The sequence below is a fragment of the Mustela nigripes genome, chromosome 18, assembly GCF_022355385.1.
Source record: "Mustela nigripes isolate SB6536 chromosome 18, MUSNIG.SB6536, whole genome shotgun sequence".
NCBI classification, from domain to species: Eukaryota; Metazoa; Chordata; class Mammalia; order Carnivora; family Mustelidae; genus Mustela; species Mustela nigripes.
The window spans coordinates 15,880,744-15,905,249 of record NC_081574.1 but is presented as its reverse complement, the minus strand read 5'-3'; the positions used below and the strand labels follow the sequence as shown (position 1 = coordinate 15,905,249).

Genomic DNA, 24,506 nt, shown 5'->3' with positions numbered 1-24,506 from the left:
AAAAAAAAAAAAAAAAAAAAAAAAAAAAAAAAAAAAAAAACCCATCCAAAGCTATAAAAAGAAAATGCGTGTAGAAAGCCCTTTAGATTTAAAAATTTCCATATTTCTCAAGTTTACTTATATTGCCTAATACTTAAGGTTCTTTCCTATGTTGTCATCAGCTGCCCATTTTTATATGATTCATACTGCATATTTGGACATGCAAAGTGGGAAACACTGTTGAACCTGCCTGAGCAGTTAAAAAAGTCCAAAAAAGGGGCACCTGGGTGGCTCAGTGGGTTAGGCCTCAGCCTTCAGCTTAGGTCATGATCTCAGGGTCCTGGGATCGAACCCCACATTGAGCTCTCTGCTCAGTGGGGAGCCTGCTTCCCCCTTCTTCTCTGCCTGTCTCATTGCCTGCTTGTGATCTCTCTCTCTGTCAAATAAAAAAAAAACCAAAATCTTAAAAAAAAACAAAACTGTTTAAAAAGTCCAAAAAATACAATAAATGGTAGCAGCTCTGAAAGTTTATTTGGAACAGCAGAAGCAAAGAAGGTTTGCCATAAAGCCCTTATGCTACAGAGGAAAACAACCCTATGAGGCATTTATTTCTATTTTAAACTTCTGCCCCCTGGACCTTACACACTATTCTGTGTTCTTCCAGTCTTGCAAAGAGCATCTGTTTGCTCCTGTGTTAGGTGCATATTTTTGTCTCTGCCTTGAATATCTTCCTTTCAGGCTTACTAAATCTTACCTATCATTTAGGATTTAGTTCATGTATCACTCTACTTTACAGAGGTATGCTGCTTTTCCCCTGAGCCCCATGGCATATATGAGGTAAAGGACATCAAATTACAATATGTAATAGGATAGGATAGGATAGGATAGGACAGAACATACAATTTACATCTGGTTATGATGAAAGCTAATGCTTACTGAGCACCTTCTCTACACTACACGTTGTACCACATGTCTTATTTCCTTTCCTTCTCACACATATCCTGACCAGGTCAGCTTCCTGACCACATATCCCATAGATAATGGGATGAAGGCTTTGATTCAGGATCACAGAGCTAAGAAATTGTGACGTCAGACCCTATACTTGTAGTCGTACAGCTCAAACTGTCATCCACTCTACGATCTACTGACTACCTCATGCTGCCTGTGTGCGTACGTGTGTCATAGCATTTGGCATGGCTTGACTCCCTCCCGCTAAACTGTATGTACCACAAGACCAGGAATCCTGTCTTACCCTTTTGCTCTGTTCCCCCACATAGGACGAGCTGTGCGATACATAAAGTCTAAGCTCCTTAGCACTACCGAAGGTCTCCCATGAACAAGCTCAGCCTTTCCAGCCTCACCCTCCACCAGATCTTTGACTAAGGAAGCAAGCTGAGAAAAATGTATTGCGTGCTTAGCATGTACCAGGTTCTGTGTTAGGTGCTCGTACCCATTCATACGATTCTATTCTCACCACCCCAGCATTCTCGCCTCTACCCCCACTCCGCCCAATCACTGCTCTCTAAACGTGACCCCTTCATTCCTTCATACCTCTGCCTGGCCTGAAATGACCCACGCAGACTTCCTACCCATTCAAGACCTACTAGTTTCTTCATGTTTCTGCTCAATGTTCACCTCCAACCTAAAAGATCAACATTTGAGCCCTAGTCAGGATGACTCATTCTCTCTGTGATTCTCCTGAGGCCTTGTTCGGCACCTGACTCACACAATGTATTGCCTGCGACTTGTATTGTACCTCTCCTTTGACTAGAACGGGGACCATGCTTTGTTCAGCTATATATCTCCTCAAAATACCTAATACAGTGCACTTTAAATATAAACTCAATAAATGTGGGATGAGCCCAACATATTCTCACTGACTTACTTTATTTTATTTTTTATCATTTTGGTGGGAAGACCGGAGAACTCTACAACCTTCAAATTGGCTAGAAATGTTGAGAAAAGCATTTTTTTTCCTCTTAAAAAATATGGAAACAGCTCCACAGCTCCAAGCAGGTCAGAAGTGTCAAATCTGAGTGTCTATCCTCTATTATAGAATATGGCGATGCTCCTCACTTCATGAAAAGAGCATTTTTTAAATCTTGGCCTAAATGACAAATGGAACCAAATATTCGATAACAGAATAGCACTCAGACAAAACCAGCCAGAGGCAAAGATACTGAAGGAAAGAGAGATACTGGTCGCAAGCCTCTACCTGAGGTGGATTGAGGTGAGAAGCCAGGGATACGCTTCGGGTTTCAGAGCTTCTGCCTGGGGGGACACTTGGCGCATCAGTGTTAACACGGGACGTGAGTATCAGTGGAGATTTCTTCTCAGCTACTTTCAATTTTTCTTTCTGTTTCTTTCCTTCTGTGTCACCAAAATAAAATTTTTTTTTAAATTAAAAAAAAATCAGTATTATTAGGAAACATGTAATCGAATATATGTACTTAAAATTCACAAAGAGAGTCTAAGTTTTTCAGTTACGGTGAGTCTGCTATGGCCGCCGAACCCTGCAGAGAGCAGAGACCCCAACAGAGCCATTTGCTGATGTGAGGCTTTGCATACACACACGCCTATCATTTCAGTGATGGGTAGAAAACTAGGGATTATACACAGGGGCAAGAACAATTCTTGGTATTTTATCATATCTCAATCCTCTCAGTTGGAAAAAGAATATATTTAAATTAACACGAGGAGTACCCTGTTGTACAAACGGATTCTGTGACATTAGCCACAGCCATTTCTAGGATTTATTTTTTCTCAATTTCAAGTAGTTAAGAGAACCTTTTATAAGGTTAAATGAAGTGATTATTAAATTACCTATGTTTCTGTTTTGCTTTACAGTTGTCATAAACAATTAAAAACCAAACTCCCATTATTAGAGAAGTTATTCTAAAATTTAGAGTTTTAAAAAGTAACTTTAACCTTCTTTCTTGTGGATTTCGATGTCATCGTTCCAAAGTGCATATATATTATTATTATAATTCAAAAAATAATGTCCTTTTTGAAGGGATTAAAGATCATTTGTGAATAAGGGAAGAAAACCTGCTTCTCTTCTCACCCGATCATATCCTAGGTACAAGCTGGGTGGCCACACAAAACTGAGCAAAAAGAGTCTTTTTTTCTTCTTGTTAGGGCTAAATGCTGCAAATAAGTACCTGTGAGTGTAACTTCCCAATTTTTTCGAATCAGCTCTTCCAATATCTCTACCACACTTTTCCAGACGTGATCGAACACTTCGGCGGCCACCGCATCTTTGATACAGTCGTGAGGAGAAACGGGCGGAAGTCCGTGTTTCCACCACATCCTGTGGCGGTGAGGGGTTTTTTGTTCAAGACGTTCATCGTCACTAAGAACAAGCCACAGTAATTATTAAAAGTATCAATGGTTAAAGTTAAAATAGTGCTATCTACTTCTTTATCTCACGAATATGCACACCCATGTATATTATACTGTATAAACATAACTTTCTTTTTAAAATGGCACATTGTTGGGACACCCGGGTGGCTCAGTGGGTTAAAGCCTCAGCCTTTGGCTCAGATCATGATCCCGGTATCTTGGGATCGAGCCCCGCATCGGGGGTCTCTGCTCAGCAGGGAGCCTGCTTCCTCCTCTCTCTCTGCCTGCCTCTCTGCCTACTTGTGATCTCTGTCAAATAAATAAATAAAATCTTTAAAAAAAATAAAAAAATTAAAATGGCACATTGTTACTTTCTGATGTACCCGTTTTCGATCACAGGCAACTTTTTATTATTTAGTTTTTGCAGCGTTTTATCAAAAACCAACTGAAGTCTCTCTATTTAGTGCAGAGACTGGGCCTTCCTAGACCTTTGACCTTCTGGGCAGCAGCCTGTGTCTCCTCAGGGAATGAAGGCAACCATGAGCCTTGTCCACTTTCACCAATATGGTGAAGACAATTCTTGCTTTCTAGCTCTACCATGTTGTCAAAAAAAAAAAAAAAAAAAAAAAAAAAAAGGAAGCACTGATCTAGCATAGAAATAACTTTCTAGGAATCCAATAGGATTCCAAGAGCTTCTGGGGGTGTATTACTCTCAGAAGAATGGAAAATCTTTGGGGCAATTAAAAAATCATTAAACACTAAATGAGCATATAATCAAAATAAATTCCAAGTAAATTAATAGTATTGTACTAAGTCAATGTCAAATAAATTCTATTTACTCTTCTTTTCTGTCAAAAGCAAAATATTCTTCAATCTTTCCATCTACGCCATAAACCTCTTCTTGCAGGGGTGAGTCTGCCTTCAGGTCAGCAACCCCTGGGCCATCAGGGCCTGGCAGGGCAAGGGCTGAGCACGCCGTAGGGAGTATTTGAGAACCAGAGACATACAACCTGTGGGGAAAAGCAGATCCTCCATGAACATTGAAATATATTGCTTGCATGATTTGGGTGAGTCTTTAAATAAAGTACAGAATCCCAGACCCCCCCCAAAAAAATCATTGTTTATTACATTTGATAAAATCGTATCCTTCAAAGAGACATTTTAACACAGGCAACATTAAAACATTTTAAGGGCCTCCTAACTTAAGTTACTCTATGAGTTTGCATCCCTTTCCTGTAATAAGATGATATCTTGGCACAGTCCCAGATATGTGTGTCTGGCATGGAGGATTTATCAAAATCTGTTGGTAAGCAAAAGAAAATGGGATAGAGCTTAATTTCTTCTGCTATTGGATTGGAGCCTAGGATGGATCACAAGGGGTCAGGTTTTCATTTTGCATCTAGCCCACCTTTCAGAGTCTTTGAAACAAAGTTCAGAACTTAACTTCCTTGTTATCGTATTACACACACTCTCCATCATCATCACCATCATCATCAATCTAGAATTGGAAGCATCTTGGGGAACAAATGCTCTGTACCTGCCCTTCACTGAAATCTGAGCTTCTGAGTCAGTGGAACCAAGGCTCATGGCTAAGATAGACATAAAAAAAAAAGTATAACTAAAATGAAATTAAAAATACTTTCAAAAGTAACTTATAGGAACCTACTCTCTGCTCTTGTGGTTGTGTCCACAGGCATCTGAGAAGGGTTTGTGGACCACGACACTAGGCTCGCTGCCCTGGAAATGTTGGAACCCTTCATCAGTTGGCACGATGAGCTGTCTTCCTAATACTCTGCAAGGTACAAAAAGGAAAAAAAAAGAACTTACTCATATTTTTGGTTGGAAAAAGGAAAAACTCTTTGCAACGTTGGAAGTCAGATGACACAATATTTTGAAGGCATGTGTATAAAGTGATACGGAATAGACTATTAATGTGAGAAGCACAATGGTGTCAGAGAGAAAGCATAGGTTTGACGAAGAGGGACAGGCTGTTCTTGCTACTGATGAAGAGATCTGAGGCAAAATTCTCAGGCTCTCTCAGCTACTGATTTCATGTGTTTGTTGTTTGTGCATGAGATAAAGCAATAGTTACCTGGAGGACTGATGAGTGGTTTAGAGATAATGTGTATCAGATTCGGACAGCGAGGGTAACGCTGGGTGCATAGGAGCTTCTCTATGTTAACTAATATTTACAAAATGAATAAAACTATACAAATATATATACCTGGCATATATTCCTTGGTCTTTTCTTTTTTTTTTTAATTTTACATTTTATTTATTTATTTGAGAGAGAGAGTGAGCATGAGCAGAGGGGAGCAGCAGAGGGAAAGGGAGAAGCAGACTCCCCACTGAGAAGGGATCCAGACGCAGGACTCGATCCCAGGACCCTGGATTTGTGACCTGAGCTGAAGGCAGACCTTAACTGACTGAGCCACGCAGGCACCCCTCCTTGCAGTCTTCTTTTTCCAACATCCTCTCCTTCACTTTTATCTTAACTATATAAGACAAGAGGGACAGGACAGGTCTGAGCTCCTGGCTTTTGGGTAAGTGCCCCATGCCTAGAAAAGTAAGCGTCCACAATTAATATCGGGTGGATGTATTAGACTCTTCAAGACAGGGGGCTTATGAAGGACTGAATAGAAAGATTTAAAGACTACTTTAAGATTTTTTTTAAGTTGCCTAGTTGAAGTAACCAGAATATCCACCTACATTTGTATGAGAGCTCTAATCTATGCTCCCAAATGCAATACAGAGGAACTTCTGATAATGGAGATGGATTTTTCTCCTAAGTGGGTTTGGCCAAATCACTGAAAGAGGAAAAGCTCTCCTTCAGACCAAGTCTATGTTCTCCACCTTTGATATGAAAAGAATAAGTGATCCTGGGGCGCCTGGATCAGTTAAAGGTCCAACTCTTGATAACAGCTCAGGTCTTGGTCTCAAGGTCATGAGTTTAAGCCCTGCACTGGGTTCCTCACTGGGCATGGAGCCCATTGAAAAAAGATAAATTAAAAAATAATAATAACAACAAATAAATAATTACATACATACATACATATATATATATAAAATTCCAGAGGGATTAAAAAAATAAGTGATCCTTCCTACGTAAGGAATCTTCAGTAGTTAGAAGATTCATCTATCCATTCATTTGGCAAATAGTTACTGTGTTTCTCCTCCAACTCCGGCCCCCGATGGAGGACTGTCCTCAGCTCTGAAGACTGACGACTTGCTCACATACTAGTGAATATGAAGGTAAAGGATCGCTTCTACCACTCTTGCCTTTGTTACATACGTAATGCCTTTTTGAAAATGAGCTAGATTTGCTTCTCATGAGTTAAGACGCACTTGGGTACCTGGAATGTTCCAGTATTTCCTCACACACCATTTCAAAGGCTGTGCTTTCTTAGTAAAGACATGTGACCTGGATACGTATTTTGACTGGGCAATTGCTTTCAGTCAAAATATACTGATTGTATTAAAGAGGCCAAGAGTTCCAGAACCCATTTCCGAGAGTTACTCTGAACTTCCCTACCTCAGATGGAGGGATCTTCTTGCCCACTCACTGCATTCCGCCACGAGATTCTGAGTCTGAGGGCTTACTTTCCCTTCAAATAACATTTCCTCCACCTCCCAGAATAACTGCTGCACTTTCTGTGCATTGGCTTTGTCAAACTCCTGAAATAGAAATGGCGCATTTTGTTACAAGACTGAAAGTTGTAGAAACACAGCCTTCATCATCATTAACACTTACGAATTTAAAGTGCCCGTTATATAAGAAGAAATACGACATGATAACAAGACCGTGGACTTTGCAGTCAGACATGGCAGTGGCCCAATTTTTACTCTTCTGGGAAATTACATCCCACTGTTGAGATTCGGATTCTTTAACTGTTAAATAGAGATAATTTCTACCACATGTATTATGAGACTTATTTGAGATTTTTATATAGATATAAATAGAGGTAAAGGTACACATATTGAAAGACATCTATATACTCACATGTACACATACCTACAATATCTACATGTATACATGTACACAGACATAAGTCCCTCATATAGTTGAGCGTGACACACTTAAGCACAGCTGCAAAATACCAGCTTGTTTTTCTTCTGATAATGATATAATTGAAAAGGAAAATGACTTTTATTTTTATTTCTTAATTTATTTTTAAAGATTTTTAATTTAGTTATTTGAGAGAGAGAGAGAGAGAGAGAGCATGAGAAGTAGGAGGGTCAGAGGGAGAAGCAGACTCTCTGCTGAGCAGGGAGCCCGTTGTGGGACTCGATCCTGGGACTCCAGGATCATGACCTCAGCCGAAGGCAGTCGCCTAACCAACTGAGCCACCCAGGTGTCCCAAAGAAAATGACTTTTATATGAAGGGCCATTTCCCTTCTTTTAATGAAGAGCCCTGGCCAAATTTTCTTTTAGGGTTGTGTGAACCTAAAATCTAATCCACAACTTCAGAGCAACAAAATGCACATTCATTTTTGATACACCTGATCCAAGGTGGTCAAACCGGATTGATTTTCATAGAATGATACTTAATACTTTTTTGTTTTGCACCTTCCATCAGATTGATACTATACCAGATGCCCAGACAGCAGGGGAATTGAATGACCTCTTCTAAAAGGCGAATCGGGTAAAAAACTAATAATATTTGCCTCTGCGGAGGGGACAGGGTGGCTGAGGTGAGGAAAAGGGCTGACTTTCAATTTCCTCTCTTTTGGCTTTTGATGCTTTTTGCAGCTATTACCTATCAAAAAAGTAAGTTAAAAAGTTTTTAAATGAAAAGCAATTGTAGGGCCTGAAGGCATTTCAGTTGTTCCATAAATGGAAGTCACAAGAATCTTTCTGGAGAATTACATAAAAACATCTACTGAAAGAATTGCAGAATCGGGAAGGTATGAAGCAATGGTCTTCAGCCTTCTTCCTACCTGCAGACCCGGGAGTGAGGGTGGGGGCTGTTTGTCACAGGTGAGCTAGTCCCACCTTGTTGGAAAAAGCCTGAATGGTTTGGAGCTGACTCCTTCCAGGGTCCCTCCTGCTGCTATGGGAAGCCCCGCTGTTACACACACACCCTCCCCTGCCCCCGCCTGAGAAAGTGGGCCCATTGGTGCCTTCTAAGTGGTGAACCGTTTTCAAGAGGGCAAAGGAAACCAGAACACACACCAAAAAAGTGCAGGAGTCAGAGCATCCAAGGTAATATAGTGGAGGTTCTTACGTAACCACACGGGCTTCACAAAAGGTTGGGTCCCTATTCTCAGGAGTGCTTGAGGGGATAAAGAGGCAGGAGCCCATGGTTGGTAGAGTGCCCAACGAAAGCCTGAGCTGGAGACTCAGGTCCACAGAGCTAAGAATCCCACTCCCACAGAGAATGAAAAATAGGGTTCAAGTTAACAGCTTCTTCCAGGGTGAGAGGGGAATGTAAGAGATCTGATTTAGAATATTGGGGGGAAAGTCCCCTAATTATGGTGGTTTTGTACAATTTTTACTTCTCCACATTTTCTCTTGTATTTAAGTTGCTCATTGTCAAAGTCTGTCCTGAATTTCCAGTCACAGATATGACACCTATCTATGTGATCATATACAACATACTAGGAGGAAGGGGCTGGGAAGTGGGGAAAAAAACTAAATTATCAACAGCTATGACTCTGGGTTGTGTAATTATGAGTGATTTTTTAAAAAGATTTTATTTATTTATTTGACAGAGAGTGATCACAAGTAGGCAGAGAGGCAGGCAGAGAGAGAGGAAGGGAAGCAGGCTCCCTGCAGAGCAGAGAGCCTGATGCGGAACTGCATCCCAGGACCCTGGGATCATGACCTGAGCCAAAGGCAGAGGCTTAACCCACTGAGCCACCCGGGTGCCCAATTATGAGTGATTTTTGTTTTTCCTTATCTTATATTTTTTAAGTTTTTCCATGTTGTGATATGTAAACACATTCATAGGGATAAACGCATATGTGTGTAATGGGTAATGCGTTCAAAATTGGTAAAAAGATTATTTAAAAGTAAGAAAGCAATTCCTCATTATCAACTGTGATCACAGAATTATGTAAAACGGGTTGAGACATACATCATCTCTCCAAGAGTAAATGGAGCTCCTCTCAGTTGATAAGCCAGTGGTAGAACTCCGCGTCCCAGACCCCGACCAAGAGCTGTGGGCGCCTGCAGGTGTGGCGCTACCGCTTGATGGGAATGACGACCCCGATTCACTGGAGAGACAAACATAAGCCATGTAAAGACCATTTCCTGGGAAGAGATTAAACTGGAAGTGGTTTTACTTCTCTGAGCCGATCTTAAAACTGATTTTAAAACACTTAATGCCGTAAGATTTCCTTACACTAAAAATGAAACTGCTTTTTTTATTTTACTCTTAGAAATGCAATCCTGATTTTGCTCCCTATACTCACTAGGAGTATGTTTTGATTTTGCCATCTGAAGTGGGCAGTGCGTTCATTCTTACCAGGTATAAGTATCAATGGCTTTCTGCACATTGCTTGTAAAATGTGTAGGTAGAGGATCTTTGTTTTTCACAGCCAAACTTTGCTTTCCAGAGCCTTCTGACAGTCCTCTTCTGAAAAATAAAATAAATATGAAAAGAATATCTAATGTAATACTTTTATTTGTGAAAACTTTTAAAATGTTCTTCTGCATAGTTGCTCTTCTCCTCAGGTCATGTCCCCCGAAACACACATGTTCGCATGTGCACGAGCCCGCACCCACACCCACATCCCCCCGCACCCCATAGGCCTGGGGCCTTACTACTCTTATTTTTCCTAGAACAAGGTTTCCATGAACTTACATGCTCCTTTATGTAAAACAGGAAAAAAGAAAAAAAAACCCAACAACAATTTTTTTGTGACTTGACCAGACTCTTAAAAGTTGCCCAAAACTCTGGGCAGATACAGCCTCATCCCAAGGCAAATGCAACATGAGCTGGATTTCAGTTCCCACTTGTTCTTTGACCAGTGCCCAGTGCCCTTGTGATTACAAAGCAACCAGCCTTACAGGAAAAAAAAAAATCAATAATTCCATATTAATTCTAAAATATATTAAATTCTCTATAATCACTAAACATATGAATGAATTGAAAATATGACTGAAACAGGGGCACCTGGGTGGCTCAGTTGGTTAAGCGACTGCCTTCGGCTCAGGTCATGATCCTGGAGTCCTGGGATCGAGTCCCATGGGGAGTCTGCTTCTCCCCCAACTTCCTCCCCCTCTCATTCTCCCTCTCTCTCTCTCAAGTAAATAAATAAAATCTTAAAAAAATGTGACTGAAACACACAAGCAGTGACTCATTTTAATTTGATGCCATTGTTTGGCTTGTAGCCTGATGTGCAGAGAGTTTTAAAATATGAAAATTAATTGAAAACTAACACAGAAGAAATCTCAAAATTTTAAATAAAGTAGGAAGCCTGACTGGTATATGGAAGTTAGTGTTAATCATTAAAATGCCCTCTCAATGAACCTCTTAAAACATTTACTTCCCTCTTAGTCAAAGTAGTTTCCTAACATTTAATAGTAAACACCTTGTATTCTTTTATAGAAATAATATTTTCCCACACAAATAACTCATATTCTATATTAACTGAAGATATGGTAGTGATTTGGGGGAAAAAAAAGTTAACTTTCAATGTTTCTAAGAGGGATACCACAGTAAAATTCATTAAAAAAGTTTGCTCTGTCATTGCTGAAAATGATGCCTAATTGGGGCGCCTGGGTGGCTCAGTGGGTTAAAGCCTCTGCCTTTGGCTGGGGTCATGATCCCAGGTACCTGGGATCAAGCCCCGCATCGGGCTCTCTGCTCTGCAGGGAGCCTGCTTCCCTTCCTCTCTCTCTGCCTGCCTCTCTGCCTGCTTGCGATCTCTTCTGTCAAATAAATAAATAAAATCTTAAAAAAAAAATGGTGCCTAATTTACAACACTTGTATTTCAGAACGTAAATGGAGTTTTAAAACATATTAATAAAGGGAATAGATTCTGTCCTTAGTTATGTACTTATAGTACTCCACAACAAAGGAATTTGAAACACAAGTTAATTACTACAGAGGGTAGCAAGACCTCTGCCTTCCATGTGTATGCCCTGTATGAGAGAAGAACAGAATTGTAGAATTTTTTTCCCTCCTTATTGCTCATATGTCTTTTAAGTCCAATCAAGCGGTTCTGAGGATAAAGGTGCTAAGAGAAAAGAATACAGGACAAGCTTTTATGCTAATAAACTGCTTTACTTTTGGCCTTGTTTAGTTGCTTCAAAACCATCAATTATTTATCATCTCCATGTGACTCAATAACTCTATAAATAAACAAACAAACAAAAAGCCCCACTTATGATGAAAAAAGAGACCTTAGCTAAAACCTACATCAACAAGAGCTGCTTTGAGCATTAAGAAATATGTGCAGGTATATGCGTTAATCTGCTTATTCTTGAGAGGTTTTTAAACCCCAGGATGGTGAATTAAAATAAAATATGTTCCTTCATAATAATCTGTGTAAGTGGGGCACCTGGGTGGCTCAGCCGGTGAAGCACCTGCCTTTGACCTAGGACATGATCCCTGGGTCCTGGGATGGAGCCTCACATCAGGCTCCCTGTTCCATGGGAAGTCTGTTTCTTCCTCTCCCTCTGTTTGCTGCTCCCCCTGCCTGCGCTCTCTCTGTCAAATAAATAAATAAAATCTTAAAAAAAAAATCATCTTTATAAGAATAACAAAGGTAGCTTAGAATCCTGCTTTGGCCCTGATAGGCTAGTCCCTCCAAGCAAGTTGCTTCTCCTCTCCTGGAGCCACTACACACATCATCAGTAAAGCAGTGACAATGCAGTCAACGTTGTCCTACAGTTGCTGTGAGACCTCACTTAGATCACGTGTGGAAAGTATCTGTGCGATCCATGCTGGGTCGATCAGGCTTCTCCTGCCGTCTGCTATCTCCTGCCGTCTGCTATCCCTACCACCTGTTCCTCGACGAAAACACTGAGCTGTTTCTTTGAACCTCCTGCAGCATTTCATATCATATAGATCTCTTTCTGGCCCTTAGCTGTTTATTGGGATGATTCTGACACTTGATTATTATTATTTTTTTATCAGCAGCACCTAAAGGAGTGCCTGTCACCTACTAATGCTTCAGGTTCACTGAAAGAATCAACATGTAAAGATTCAAATAGTGAGTCAAACAAAGACCACGTTTTACCCTGTGAATTCATGCTTACTGCAAAAAGATTATGTTGTGACCAGACACAAACATACTCTTCCAGTTCAAGACATCTCTGGCGATGTGTTGGTCCTTTATAAAGGACCAAAGTTCACAGCTGTTGGGGTAACTGCTATCTGCCAAAATGACTTTTACAACTGAATGGTTATGATGAGGGAGCAGAAGGCTGGCTGAGGACAAAGCAAAAGCTGGCACCTTACACACCTTCTCCCCACCCCACCCCCACCTTCGGGACTTGTGTGACATCCCTCAGGCACTCCTGGCTGCCCTAAAAGGAAAACAAATAGTTAACTTGTAGAGATCACAATCCTGCAAGACAGGAGTCTCCCTTGGTTTACAAATGTCTTAGTGATTAACAACAAAGAAGCTATCTTATCAATAGCCTAACTTCCAGAGAGAAGCAACTCAGCTCCTAAAATCCTAACACCTCCCTCCCCTCCATAAAACTGAAGGAAGATGAGATGAAAGGAAATATAAATAAAGTTAAATTTCTTCTAAACCTAAAGCTCATTGACAAGGATGCTTGATAGGAGGAATGCGACATCCCACCAGGAAACTCCCAACTGTCTTCATGTTAGTGCCTCATTAGCAGTAAGAACAGCCTTGGCTTGACAATAACCAGGCCTCCAGTATCCTGACAGTCTTCTGAACACCCTCTTTGTCCTCACCTACCTAACTCCTGTGTGTATAATCAGCCACTCCTCAGGATAGTGGGGCAGCAGCTCTTCCTGCCCACAGGTCCTGTCCCCGTGCTTTAATAAACCACCATTTTGCACCCAAGATGTCTCAAGAGTTCTTTCTTGGTCATCGGCCCCGGACCTCACCCCACTGAACCTCACCTAGGTTCTAGAACTTCATTAGTTAGATGAAATGGTTTCTTGCTTACGGCACCTCCTCTGCCTTTTGTGTGACTGGAAAACAAAGTTCACTAAAGCAGACACATGCCTGTTTGTTTTGTTTCCAATGAACAATAATCACTTCCTCCAGAAAATTCACTTTTTTGGGGGGGGAGGGGCAGAGGGAGGTGGGAGAGGAGGGAGTTTTTCCAACCTAAGAAAATAATTTACAAAATGAAAGAACGACTTCCTCTCTATATATGACACCATATTCTTTCGCAGATGGCATCACTACTCACTTTGAAGAGCTGATGACAGACCTTTAAGATGCAGGGCTGGAGTGGGAGGGTGGAGGGGTAGAAACTACTGTAAAATGTACGCCCTCAACCACCATCTACTTCTCTGTTATTTCTTCGACTTTTTTCTCCTCGCTCTTCCTGTTTCATCTCCTTCAAAAACCTATTTCTGTGGAACTTCTTGAACTTCAGAGTTCATCTGACCAGAGTTCAGAAAAATTCTAAAGAGGAACTTGAACCTGTTAATGCCCTGACTACCCAAAGTCACCAAGAAGACAGGGAGGGAGCTGCTCCTTGGACCCAGGCCATCTGAATGTCTCCCCAGGAACCCCAAATTGCTGATGTTGTTACCTAAAAACAGAATTGATACAATCTGCTTTTATTTTTTCTTCTTGTATTTTGCTTGGAATCTTTGATTTCTCTCCAACCATTGTACTGTTACTTCATGCATAACATGGAATATTTTTAATTCCCTGTGAACTATCAATTCCTACGAAAATGACGCAGTCTAAAAAAGTGTACAGGATTTAGAGGATGTGTGAAAAACCTTCAAACTTGGAAGCGGTGGAAAGTCTATTAAAGCTTTTATTACATTATACATGACATATAAGTTTTACATGAGTTCCTGTCTATACTGCTTAAATTTTAGAGATGTTAAAAAACTGCTAATAGGTACATTTAAGGCCGTTTGTTTGGAAACAGGACTTCGGTTTTGGGGCAGACTAAAGGGCACCTCTAGAACCATATGGCTCTAATTTTTTGGTGCATCAAAGTGAAGGCTGGGTACCAATTTCAGTGTCAAGATAATAACTCTAGTATATAGTTTTACTTTTTAAAATCTGCCTCTTGATAGCTCACAAACCCTCTGCCACTTTGCCTTGTAGACATTCAATATCAAACAGTGATGGAAGCTTTCAAAATTTTGGATTTCTGCTTAAAAGGACTGCCTGAAACGAACACTTGTATTCTGAATGGGTTGAAACGCAGGATGGTTTTCTGGGTGGACTGGCTCTCGCGAAGCCCCTCTTCCCACAAAACCCTCGGCGCCGCCCTGACTTAATACAAGCACATCCTAGAAGCAACTGCAGCTCTGGGGACTGATGGAGAATCTGTCATCTCAGACACCAGGGATGATTCTCAGTGCAAGGGCGCAGCTTCGCTTGGGAAAGCGAGGTGATGTCAGCACGAGAGATTTCATGAATGGATTCGGGGAAACAGACCAGATGGATTCCAGCTTTGCAGCCAGGAAAAAAAAAAAAAAATCACACACACATGGCACAAAAATATGACACGACAGAGTTCATCCCACTTCCCTTACCAGATCAAGACTTACCCAATCACAATCAGCCCCAGGCCTGCGCTCGCGTCCCGGAGGCTGGGCCCCGCGCCCCGAGGCCTGTGCGCCTCCGGGCGCTGACACCCCGCGCGGGTCCCCTGCAGGCGGCGGGCGGCCGTGAGCCCCCGCGCCCCCGGGGCCTCCGCTCCCCGCCCGCCCAGCCCTGCGCCCCCAGCCTGCTAGTCCTGCACCGGCAGCCGAGTCGCACCCGGGAAGCTCGAGCCTTGAGCGGCGCGGCCAGAGGCGCTCCAAGCCGGGTCTGCGCGGCCCATAGGCGCGGCTGCTCGCGGGGCGCCCCGACCGCCTTCCTCTCCAGGTCCTACAGCCCCGCACCGGCCAGATTGCGGCGCGGCGGGGCGACGCCTCCCGTCCTTCGGCGCACGCCCTTCCCTCCTCCTCCCGCGCCGCAGCGCCCATCGCGAAGGTCGACCGGGGACAGGCGGCAGGTCGCCAGCGCTCCCCGCCCCACCCGCCGCCTCCCGGCCCCGCGTCCGCCTCCCAAGTTCCCAGGAACGTTGGAAAAGTCCTGCTGCCAGAGGCCCGATTTCACAAGCCAGTGACCTGAGCTTTGGCCGCCAGCCACTCGGCCTCTCGGCACCCGACGGGCCGCCCTCCCGGCGCCTCCAGTACGCACCGTCTGGCCTTCTCACCCTTCCTGGGATGGGGGTGGGGTAGGGCTGTCTCGGCGGGAGGTCTGCCGCGACAGGTGTTTGCTATCCTTCATTCTTTTAAGTAGACCTTTAACTAACAGGAGAAAAACCGAGAACTACAGAAAGATTTCCTCTATCCACCTCCTCCTATGAAAGGATTCCTAGTTGGGCAGGGGTGCCGTGGGGAGGGGAGGCGGAAGGAGTTAAAAAAAAATTGGTCTCAGACCTGGTCAATGCAAGATGCTAATCTGGTTAACAGAATCTCTGGGTCAAAGATTTGTTTTTCTCTCTCTCTATCTTCAAACAGATGCTTGACCTCATCCAAACCAGTAACTTCTCTACAAAGCAGCGAGCACAGCTGTGTTCCCGTTTGTGTGCTTGTCTCCGTCTTGGAGTCACACAATTATGCCAAGACCAAAGTCACTGAACCCTATGCTGTGAGACAGCAAAATGACCAAGCCACCATATTCATAAACTGAAAAAAAATAGGAATGAGTAGCTTAAGGAAGACACATAAGCAAAGGGTCAAAGTGTGGGCACTTCCTATGGCATGCCTTTCTCCACTAAAAGATTTTTCATAATTGCAATGAATGAAATGGATGCTGGTACTTTGCAGTCTGTCCTGTATATCCATTCTCCTTTGATCTGAGGTCTTCTGAGTCTGCAAAGCAGCCCATCTAGTCCTGTGCAGCTTCCTGCACTAACAAAGGTCTACCCTGCCATTTCCATTTGTTAGTGAAAAAATCTGGTTGATTTATTTTGAATCTTTTAAGGACTAACCCTAAGAGGATGATAAGAAACCACTACCAACAACGAAACAATCCATTTCTGGAAATACTGGAACCCTCACCACATTTACCACCACGAATACCCGGTTTCGAGGTGGTAAATGGTTATAAACCGCCAAATGAATAAGATTTTAAATCCTGATCCATACATAGGTGTATATACGTGGGGAGTGAGTGTGCATGTGTATGTCTATCAGGAAAACTGCTGGTGTCCGGAGTCAACACATACCCATGAATACTATGGAAATGTAAAGGGAGATCTGATGGAGAAACAAAAGAAAGAAGATTATGATCCAAATACATGCTGGTTGCTTTATACGTATGTTGTTTTGTTTAATTTTTTAACACCCATGCTAAGTAGTTACTATCATCCAATTTTACTGATGAAAATACTGAAGGCACAGACCTTAATTAAAATGGTCCGGGTCTCTCAACTAGGATGTGGCATATGTGTGTGTGCGTGTGTGTGTGTGTCTTGTCCCAGGTATCTACTATTGCGCCACAAACTATCTCAAATCTGGTGGACTGAAACAAGTCATTTTGTTCCACTAACAAAGCATAGCAGTCAGGAATTCCAGGGAGCCTTGGCCGTGGAGTTCGTCTGCTTCACGTGGCACTATGGCTCCGTGGCATTGCTCTGTGGTATTCAACTAGCCTTCGGACTGGTCTGGAGATTTCAGGGAGTCTCACCCACATGGTGGGTAGCACTTTGGGTTACTTTGGGAGGGCTGGAAGGCTGGGCACAGCTGGGCCCTTCTCTTACGTCGTCTCAGGACCTCCCTGGGTCTTGTCTCCAGCAGGGCGGTTAGAATTCCCACATGGCAACTCAGGGCTCTTAGAAACCACTCTATTAAAGGCTGGCTCCGATCGGGCACAGTGTCATGTATACTGTACTCCATTATCAAAGCATTCACATGTTCAAAGCATTGGAACGTAGAACCCATCTCTCAATGGGAAGGGTGTCAAAGCCCATTTTTACTCCACCATTTCCAATCTCCTGTGGATCTGAAGACCTGTGAACAGAAGAGAGCAGCCAGGGGTCTTCCTCATGCACAGCGAACAACGGACAGACAGAGACCCAAGAACCACAGCTAACACTGCTGTCCCAGGGAAGGGACAGCGGGAGACACAGCGGTCACTGGTCCGTGGCTATTTGAGTCCAAGGAGGCTTCTGTTCCCAGTGTCTTCATTAGGACCCAATTCTGCTCCCAACTTCCTCCTGGCTCTTTGCTTTGCCTTCTGGTCTCTTGCTTCCACCCCCTGAGTTATCCTCATGAGAAAGAAATGGCCCCGGTTTGCACCAGTAGGCCCTCAGCCTGCTTCCATCCAGAGTGGCTTCTAGTCCAAGCCGACGTGCTTCTACCACTCTGCTCACATAATCCCCTCGCATGATGTGTGTGCTTTCCTGTGCATGTCTTCAGAGCTCACTCCGTTTGCTAAAAGCCACCCTAACTTTTTTCTCTGGGGCTGATCATTGGGGCAACTTGGAGGCTGCCGTGGGACAAGGCCCTTAAACCCCTAAATCTTCCTGAGGCTTTTAGTTAGCCAGACTTTGATCTCACCTTTACCGTGGCCCCATATCTGATCTGCACATGGATGTCATTTCTTAATTTTGCTCAGAGAGACTGTGAGGTTGAAACAGCTTACTTTCCAAACCCAACATGTCCTGGCTCTTACATTTCTTATGAAATCTGCTAAAAAATCAGACAGTTCCTTCTCTAGTGCATATCTCTCTTCTCTCAAATTTCAAAACCCAAAGCAACACTGATTTAGAGAAGAGAATCATAGGATCCTCCCACTGGATTGGTCTAGGGTGGTGTGCTCCAGGAGAGATATAATGGGAGCCACACACATATTTGTAAATTTTCTTGTGTCTACATTAATCAAGTTAAAATAGTTGAAATTAATTTTAATATTTTATTTAATCCAATAGATCTAAGATATTATCATTTCAACATGTAATCAATATAAAATAATTAGGATATTTTAAATACTTTTGGGGGGACACTCTCTTTGAAATCCGGTGTGTATTTCATACTTACAGCACATCTCAATTAGGACGAGCCACATTTCAAGCACTTATTCACTGCATGTGGCTAGTGACTTCTGTACTGGACAGTAGCCCAAGAGAATAAAATCCCTTGACTTTTATTTTTAATTTGGCTTAAACATTTTAAGACTCCATCATTCTTAGCCAGGCCTGAAACTGTGAGATAGATAGATACATACATACATACAAACATACACACATGTGTATGAGAATATGTATGTATTCTCTTCTAAACACACTCATATTCCATGTAGTTATCATAAAAATCATCAATACACAGTTAGAGGCTTAACTGCACATCAGAACTGAAAGCTACTGATTCTGTCAGTTTATCCTTGAAGATACATTGAAATATATATATAGCAGAAAAAAATTCATTAAAAAGAAAACTAAAAATATTATACATTTGAATATGATTTATAAAAGAAAAACATTTTTCTCAATGTTATTTGTACTTAGTACATACAATTTTCATCCTTTATTGATTACTTAAACCATAATTGAAAACTGGAAGTAAATAGCGATTTCTGCATTCTTGTTTGAGTGTTTCACATTCTAATGGGGGCAGGGGGCTTGGGATCAATAATGACAGGTATTAAATAGAGACCTCAATTCCTAAAATAAGGATATCAGAATCTGCCTTAGCCGATTCTGGAGACTTCATTAGGACGAAGTGAAATTGTACATGTGATCACCCTCTGAAAATCTACTAGTCATTTAAGGATATAGCAATAGTTACAAACAATATTTAAATTGTCTAAAAATTGATCTGATTGGAAATTCTGGCTTTGCCTTGCTCAAGCAAGGGAATCCTGAGCTGGTAATAATTCTCTGAGCATACATTGTCAAAAATAAGTCTTCCTTGTAGAGTTGTATGAATTAATGATGATTTTCGGGAGTGCATGTGGATGCATAAAACATTGTAACTTAAAGCATTCCCCCTTTCAGCTCTCCAAACACTGAGTTACTTCCAGTAAGAGTTTAAAAGGAAAAGTGAGTGGAGAGTTCACTTGTGTTCATTTCATTCTTATGCAGTTGCATTTACAAATGTTGTGTATAGACTTTTGTATTTATCCAGTACAGGCAGCCTTGTCTTTGCACAGGTAGCACGCAAATGGAAACTGTGATTATCAGAATTGTGTCCTTGTTTTGCAAATATACGCATATAGATACACATGTATTTTCTTTCTCCACCACAGAGCTGTCCGCTGCAGCAATGAACACCCCTAGCACCTAGATCTTGGTTTCTAGTACCATTCTCCAATAGGAGGAGCTAGGGTTCCTTGGAGAAAGATGATTCCAGGGCTGGGGCAGGGAAAATACAAAAATATACCTGGAGCATTCATAATGCCAGAAAATAAGGAAGTACTCAAAACCTACGAAAGAGTGGGGGCATGTCAGAGGGACTCAGGAACCAACCTGAAAGAGCCCTGGATAGCTAAAGCTGAAATAATTTGAGTAACAAAATAAATAATGTGGTATTGAATTATAGTCCAAGGAGCAAAATAAATATCTGTGAGTACAAACTGATATAAATAAATGAATGAACAAATAAATAAATGGAGGGAAAGAGGTGAATCTTCTACAGATGAATTATAAATGAATTCTGTAGTTGCCCCTTCTTTTAGGAGATGGAGCTTAACACCTCCTGGCTTCAGCCTTGAGTATGGGCTTGATTCCAAAGAGTAGAGTAAGAAAAGGGGGCAAGACGACTTTACAGGGGAGAAACCTGACAAGCACTCCCTCAGCCAGGGGATCAAGCTCAACATCATTAGAGATGAGTCATGATGATAGCATGTCCTGAAGAAGATATGAAGATAATGTCATTTCATCTCTGTGGTCTTCCTCCCAGAAACCCATAATCACAGCCTAATCATGATAAAAATATAAGACGACTTCTAATTGAGAAGCATTCTACAAAATACTGTACTCTTCCAATTCTCAAGGTGGTCAAAACAAGGAAGGTCTGAGAAACTGTCTCAAACCAGAGAATACTAAGGAGACATGATGATTAAATAAAATGTGGTATCCTGGATAGGATTTTGGAGCAGAAGAAGAACATTGGGGAAAAACTAGTTGTAATGGCTAACTTTAAATCAGTGGACTTTGAATAAAGTAGATAATACTCCATAACATGGGTGGGCCTTGTCCAATCAGTTGAAGCTTTTAAGAGAACAAAGATAAGGATGACTTTCTTAAACAAGAAGGAATTCTGCAAACAGACTGCCTTTGGACTCAAACTGTGACTCTTCCCCAGGTCCCCAGCCTGCCAACCTACCCTGCAGAATTTAGACTTATCAAGCCAAGCCTCCAACATCATGTGAGCCAATTCCTTAAGATAAATCACTCACTCTCTCTCTCTCTCAAAATACATCTTTTCACATAAATGTATAAACACAGGTGCAGATATAGACATAAAGATGCATCCTATTCTGTTTCTCTGGCGAATCCCGGCCTAATACACTGGTGAAATTGGAGTGAAATGTGAATTTTAGTTAAGAATAATCATCAATTATGGTTCATTATTTGTGACAAATGAACTATTCTAGTATAAGATGTTAACAATACGGAGCAACTTTTCCGTACATTTAAAACTGTTCTAGAATAAAGTCTATTTTAAAAATGCTTGTGATAAACTATTCTACACATTTAAATATATTTTACAAGTCAATAACTACTTTCCAAGAAGACCAATAAAGCAATATTATGTTTTATTATTTTAATGTGAAGAGTATAATAATCTTACACTGTGTTAGGTAAACTGTGAAGTTCATAGATTATAGAAAATTACAGAAAAAATATAGGATTTATATATATGTACATACATATATGTGTGTGTGTGTATATATATATTTTTTATTTTTATTTTTATTTTTTTTGAGAGAAAGAGAGAGCAGCAGGTAGAAAGGGACAGATGGAGAGGGAGAGAGAGAATCTTATGCAGGCTCCATGCTGAGCAATGTGGAGCTCATTCTCACAATCCTGAGATCATGACCTGAGTTGAAATCAAGAGTTGGACACTTAACGAACTGAGTCACCCAGGCGCCCCTAGAACTAATATATTATTTAATGTAAAAATGAAACAAAATTACCTAGGTAATAAAATTTATAAGAACATTATCTTTAAAGAATTATAATAAACTATAGTAAGTTATATCAGATATTAAATAACAACAGAAATGTTTTATATAATTTTTTTCTAAGAACAAACTATATAAAGCAAAATATAACTATATTATCTGACTCCTTTAGGATTGAAATGTTTGCTGTGATCCCACTAGAGTGCCACAAGATGTCAATCTTTCCCATTTTTAATACTGAAGAACATCCCCAGGTCAATTTTAATACCATGTATGTTTTTTTGCAATGTTTAGGATTTAGTGAAGTTTCTTTCCAGCGCCGATATGGAATACTGTTTAGATCAAACATCACTACTGCAGTGCACGATATCTAGTATGCACAGCTGACAGAAAATATCAAGACACTAACATTGTCTGCCCATGGAGCACCAACACTTTGGTAGCGAATAGGCTCGGGGACTGACATCGCTTACTTCTAAACCTTAACAACACTGTGATGGGTGTTGTTTTAAGTACAGAGAAGAAAACTGAGGTTGAGCAATATAAGTGAATTATCGAGGACAAACAGTTTTATCCACATCTGTCTAGTCCGAGTTCAAAAGTTTGTCCTTTCTAAGATTCATCTCTGATCTAATTTGCAGCTTTCTGTTGAAGTTCCTTCTCTCATAAAGATGTTCTATGGACCTCTCTTTGGATATACCAAATATGTTCTATATTAATATTTGGTAACATTTCCTGAGGACTAACCATATCCCCATCCCTGCTTTAAAACACTCGAAACGAGTTAGTGCATTTAAGTTTCACAATGAATTCTTTGAAGAGGAAATACTTTTAGAACCATTTTGCAGATTGGCAAACTGAGGCACAAAGAAGTCAATGACATGACAGAGCCAACATTCTGACTTAAGCTATTGAAGACAAAGCTTATTCAATGCCCCACTTCAGTCTTTTATGCATGGCCTACCCCTCACAAGCCCTCTATGAAAGATTTGGAGGAGCTCAAGCACAGTACATTTAACAAAGCATATAGGAAAGGTTTTAAATTTAGAGGAATGTTGCATCTGAAAAGAGTAACAGAGGGAAAAATTATTAGACTTTCAATATGAAGACTATAAAACACTTAGAAAGTCCTAAGTAATCTAAGAGGTTGATAGGTTATATATATAAGATACAGAATTTGTATTTTCTTCAAAACAAAACACCTAAATTGGTTATTTAGAAATCCAGCAATTTCTAAATTAGTGCTGCAGTCTATTAAGGACAACGATTTTTGGGTAAGAGCATACAAAATTGTCAGTCATGTACTGTTTGAATCAGAAAACCAGAAATTTTATCCATCAACCTAATACACTGGATAAATAACATTCTGTAATCAGTATTTTTTTCTTAATTTTAAATATTAACTTTACTAACTTTTTACTAACTTTTTAAATATTAACTTTTCTTACTTTTAAGTATTAACTTTTAAATATTACTTTATTTACTATTATAGTAGAAAGTGACAGAAAAGACAAACAATCTGAAAAATGTCTTATAAATATTTTTATAAAGAATTCATCAGGGGCACCTGGGTGGCTCAGTGGGTTAAGCCTCTGCCTTCAGCTCAGGTCATGATCTCAGGGTCCTGGGATCGAGCCCCTCATCATCATCATCATCTGGCTCTCTGCTCAACAGGGAACCTGCTTCCCTCTCTGTCTCTGCCTGCTGTTCTGCCTACTTGTGATCTCTCTCTCTCTCTGTCAAATAAATAAATAAAATCTTAAAAAAAAATAGAATTCATCAGAATTTCAAAGTGAAAAAAACTACCTACGTATGTTCTATGAAGAGTTTATTTTCCCCCAATGCAGAATCAATGTAGTCAAAGTTTTCAAAAGAGTGTTTTTAATGTTTAATTTCACTCATTCTTTTAATTACTGGAGCAGAAAATGAAGACTTGGTAATAATTGCTAGATCACTATTATAAGTTTCAGTTTCATTTGATGTCATTAAAATATTAAAATACAGTTGATCTTCATTATTTATGCATTTCATATTTGTGAATTCACCTACTTGCTAAAATTTATTTGTAATTCCAAAATTAATACTCAGGGTGTTTTCATGCTTATTCACAGACATGCGCAGAGCAGCAAAAAACCTGACTTGTCTGAATTGCATGTTCTCAGCTGAGGTGGAACAGAGCACCATTTCCCTTCTCAGTTTCGTTCTAACACTACGAAGTACCCTCTTTGTAGTCTGTTTCATGCCATGGTTTGTTTTGTTGTTGTTGTTATTGTTTTGCATTTTGTGTTTTTAGTTAGTGATTTTGCTGTAAAAACTAGTGGGATACAGCAAAAACAGTGCTTAAAGGGAAATTATAGCATTGAATGAATATATTAAAAAAGAAAATCTAAAATCAATCTCCTACCTTAGGACACCAGAAAAAGAAGAGCAAATGAAATGCAAAGTAAGCAGAAGAAAAGAGAAAATAAAAATTAGAGCATAAATCAGAAAAACTGAAAACAGGAAACTTAATAGAGAAAACCAATGAAACCAAAAAATTTGAGAAGCTTAATAAAAATCAAAAAGCCTCTAGCCACGGCTGAGGTCGAAGAGGTTGCTGCCTGTGTTCTCCTCAAGGATTTTGATGAATTCCTTTCGCACATTGAGGTCCTTCATCCATTTTGAGTCTATTTTCTTCGACCTCAGCCACAGCAACATCTTCCTAGGAACAACACCAAAGGCAAGGGAAGCAAGGGCAAAAATGAACTATTGGGATTTCATCAAGATCAAAAGCTTTTGCACAGCAAAGGAAACAGTTAACAAAATCAAAAGACAACTGACAGAATGGGAGAAGATATTTGCAAACAACATATCAGATAAAGGACTAGTGTCCAGAATCTATAAAGAACTTAGCAAACTCAACACCCAAAGACAAATAATCCAATCAAGAAATGGGCAGA

General features: G+C 40.7%; 1 protein-coding gene across 2 annotated transcripts in view; it reads right to left on the bottom strand.

Annotated features, from left to right (window-relative positions):
* Positions 1–24,506, bottom strand: part of FAM149A (family with sequence similarity 149 member A) — a 68,551-nt gene that overhangs the window by 22,876 nt on the left and 21,169 nt on the right. Inside the window, exons 1-8 of one of the 2 annotated variants that reach the window (XM_059384132.1) lie at positions 14,997–15,124; positions 9,789–9,899; positions 9,399–9,537; positions 6,854–6,996; positions 4,988–5,113; positions 4,161–4,331; positions 3,141–3,331; positions 2,195–2,349 (exon numbers count right to left, since the gene is read on the bottom strand). In XM_059384132.1, the coding sequence (XP_059240115.1) occupies positions 2,195–2,349; positions 3,141–3,331; positions 4,161–4,331; positions 4,988–5,113; positions 6,854–6,939 (729 nt within the window). In that variant the 5' untranslated portion in view covers positions 6,940–6,996; positions 9,399–9,537; positions 9,789–9,899; positions 14,997–15,124. Of the gene's footprint in view, positions 1–2,194; positions 2,350–3,140; positions 3,332–4,160; positions 4,332–4,987; positions 5,114–6,853; positions 6,997–9,398; positions 9,538–9,788; positions 9,900–14,996; positions 15,125–24,506 lie in introns of those variants that run through there. The other variant, XM_059384131.1, reaches the window with a different exon arrangement.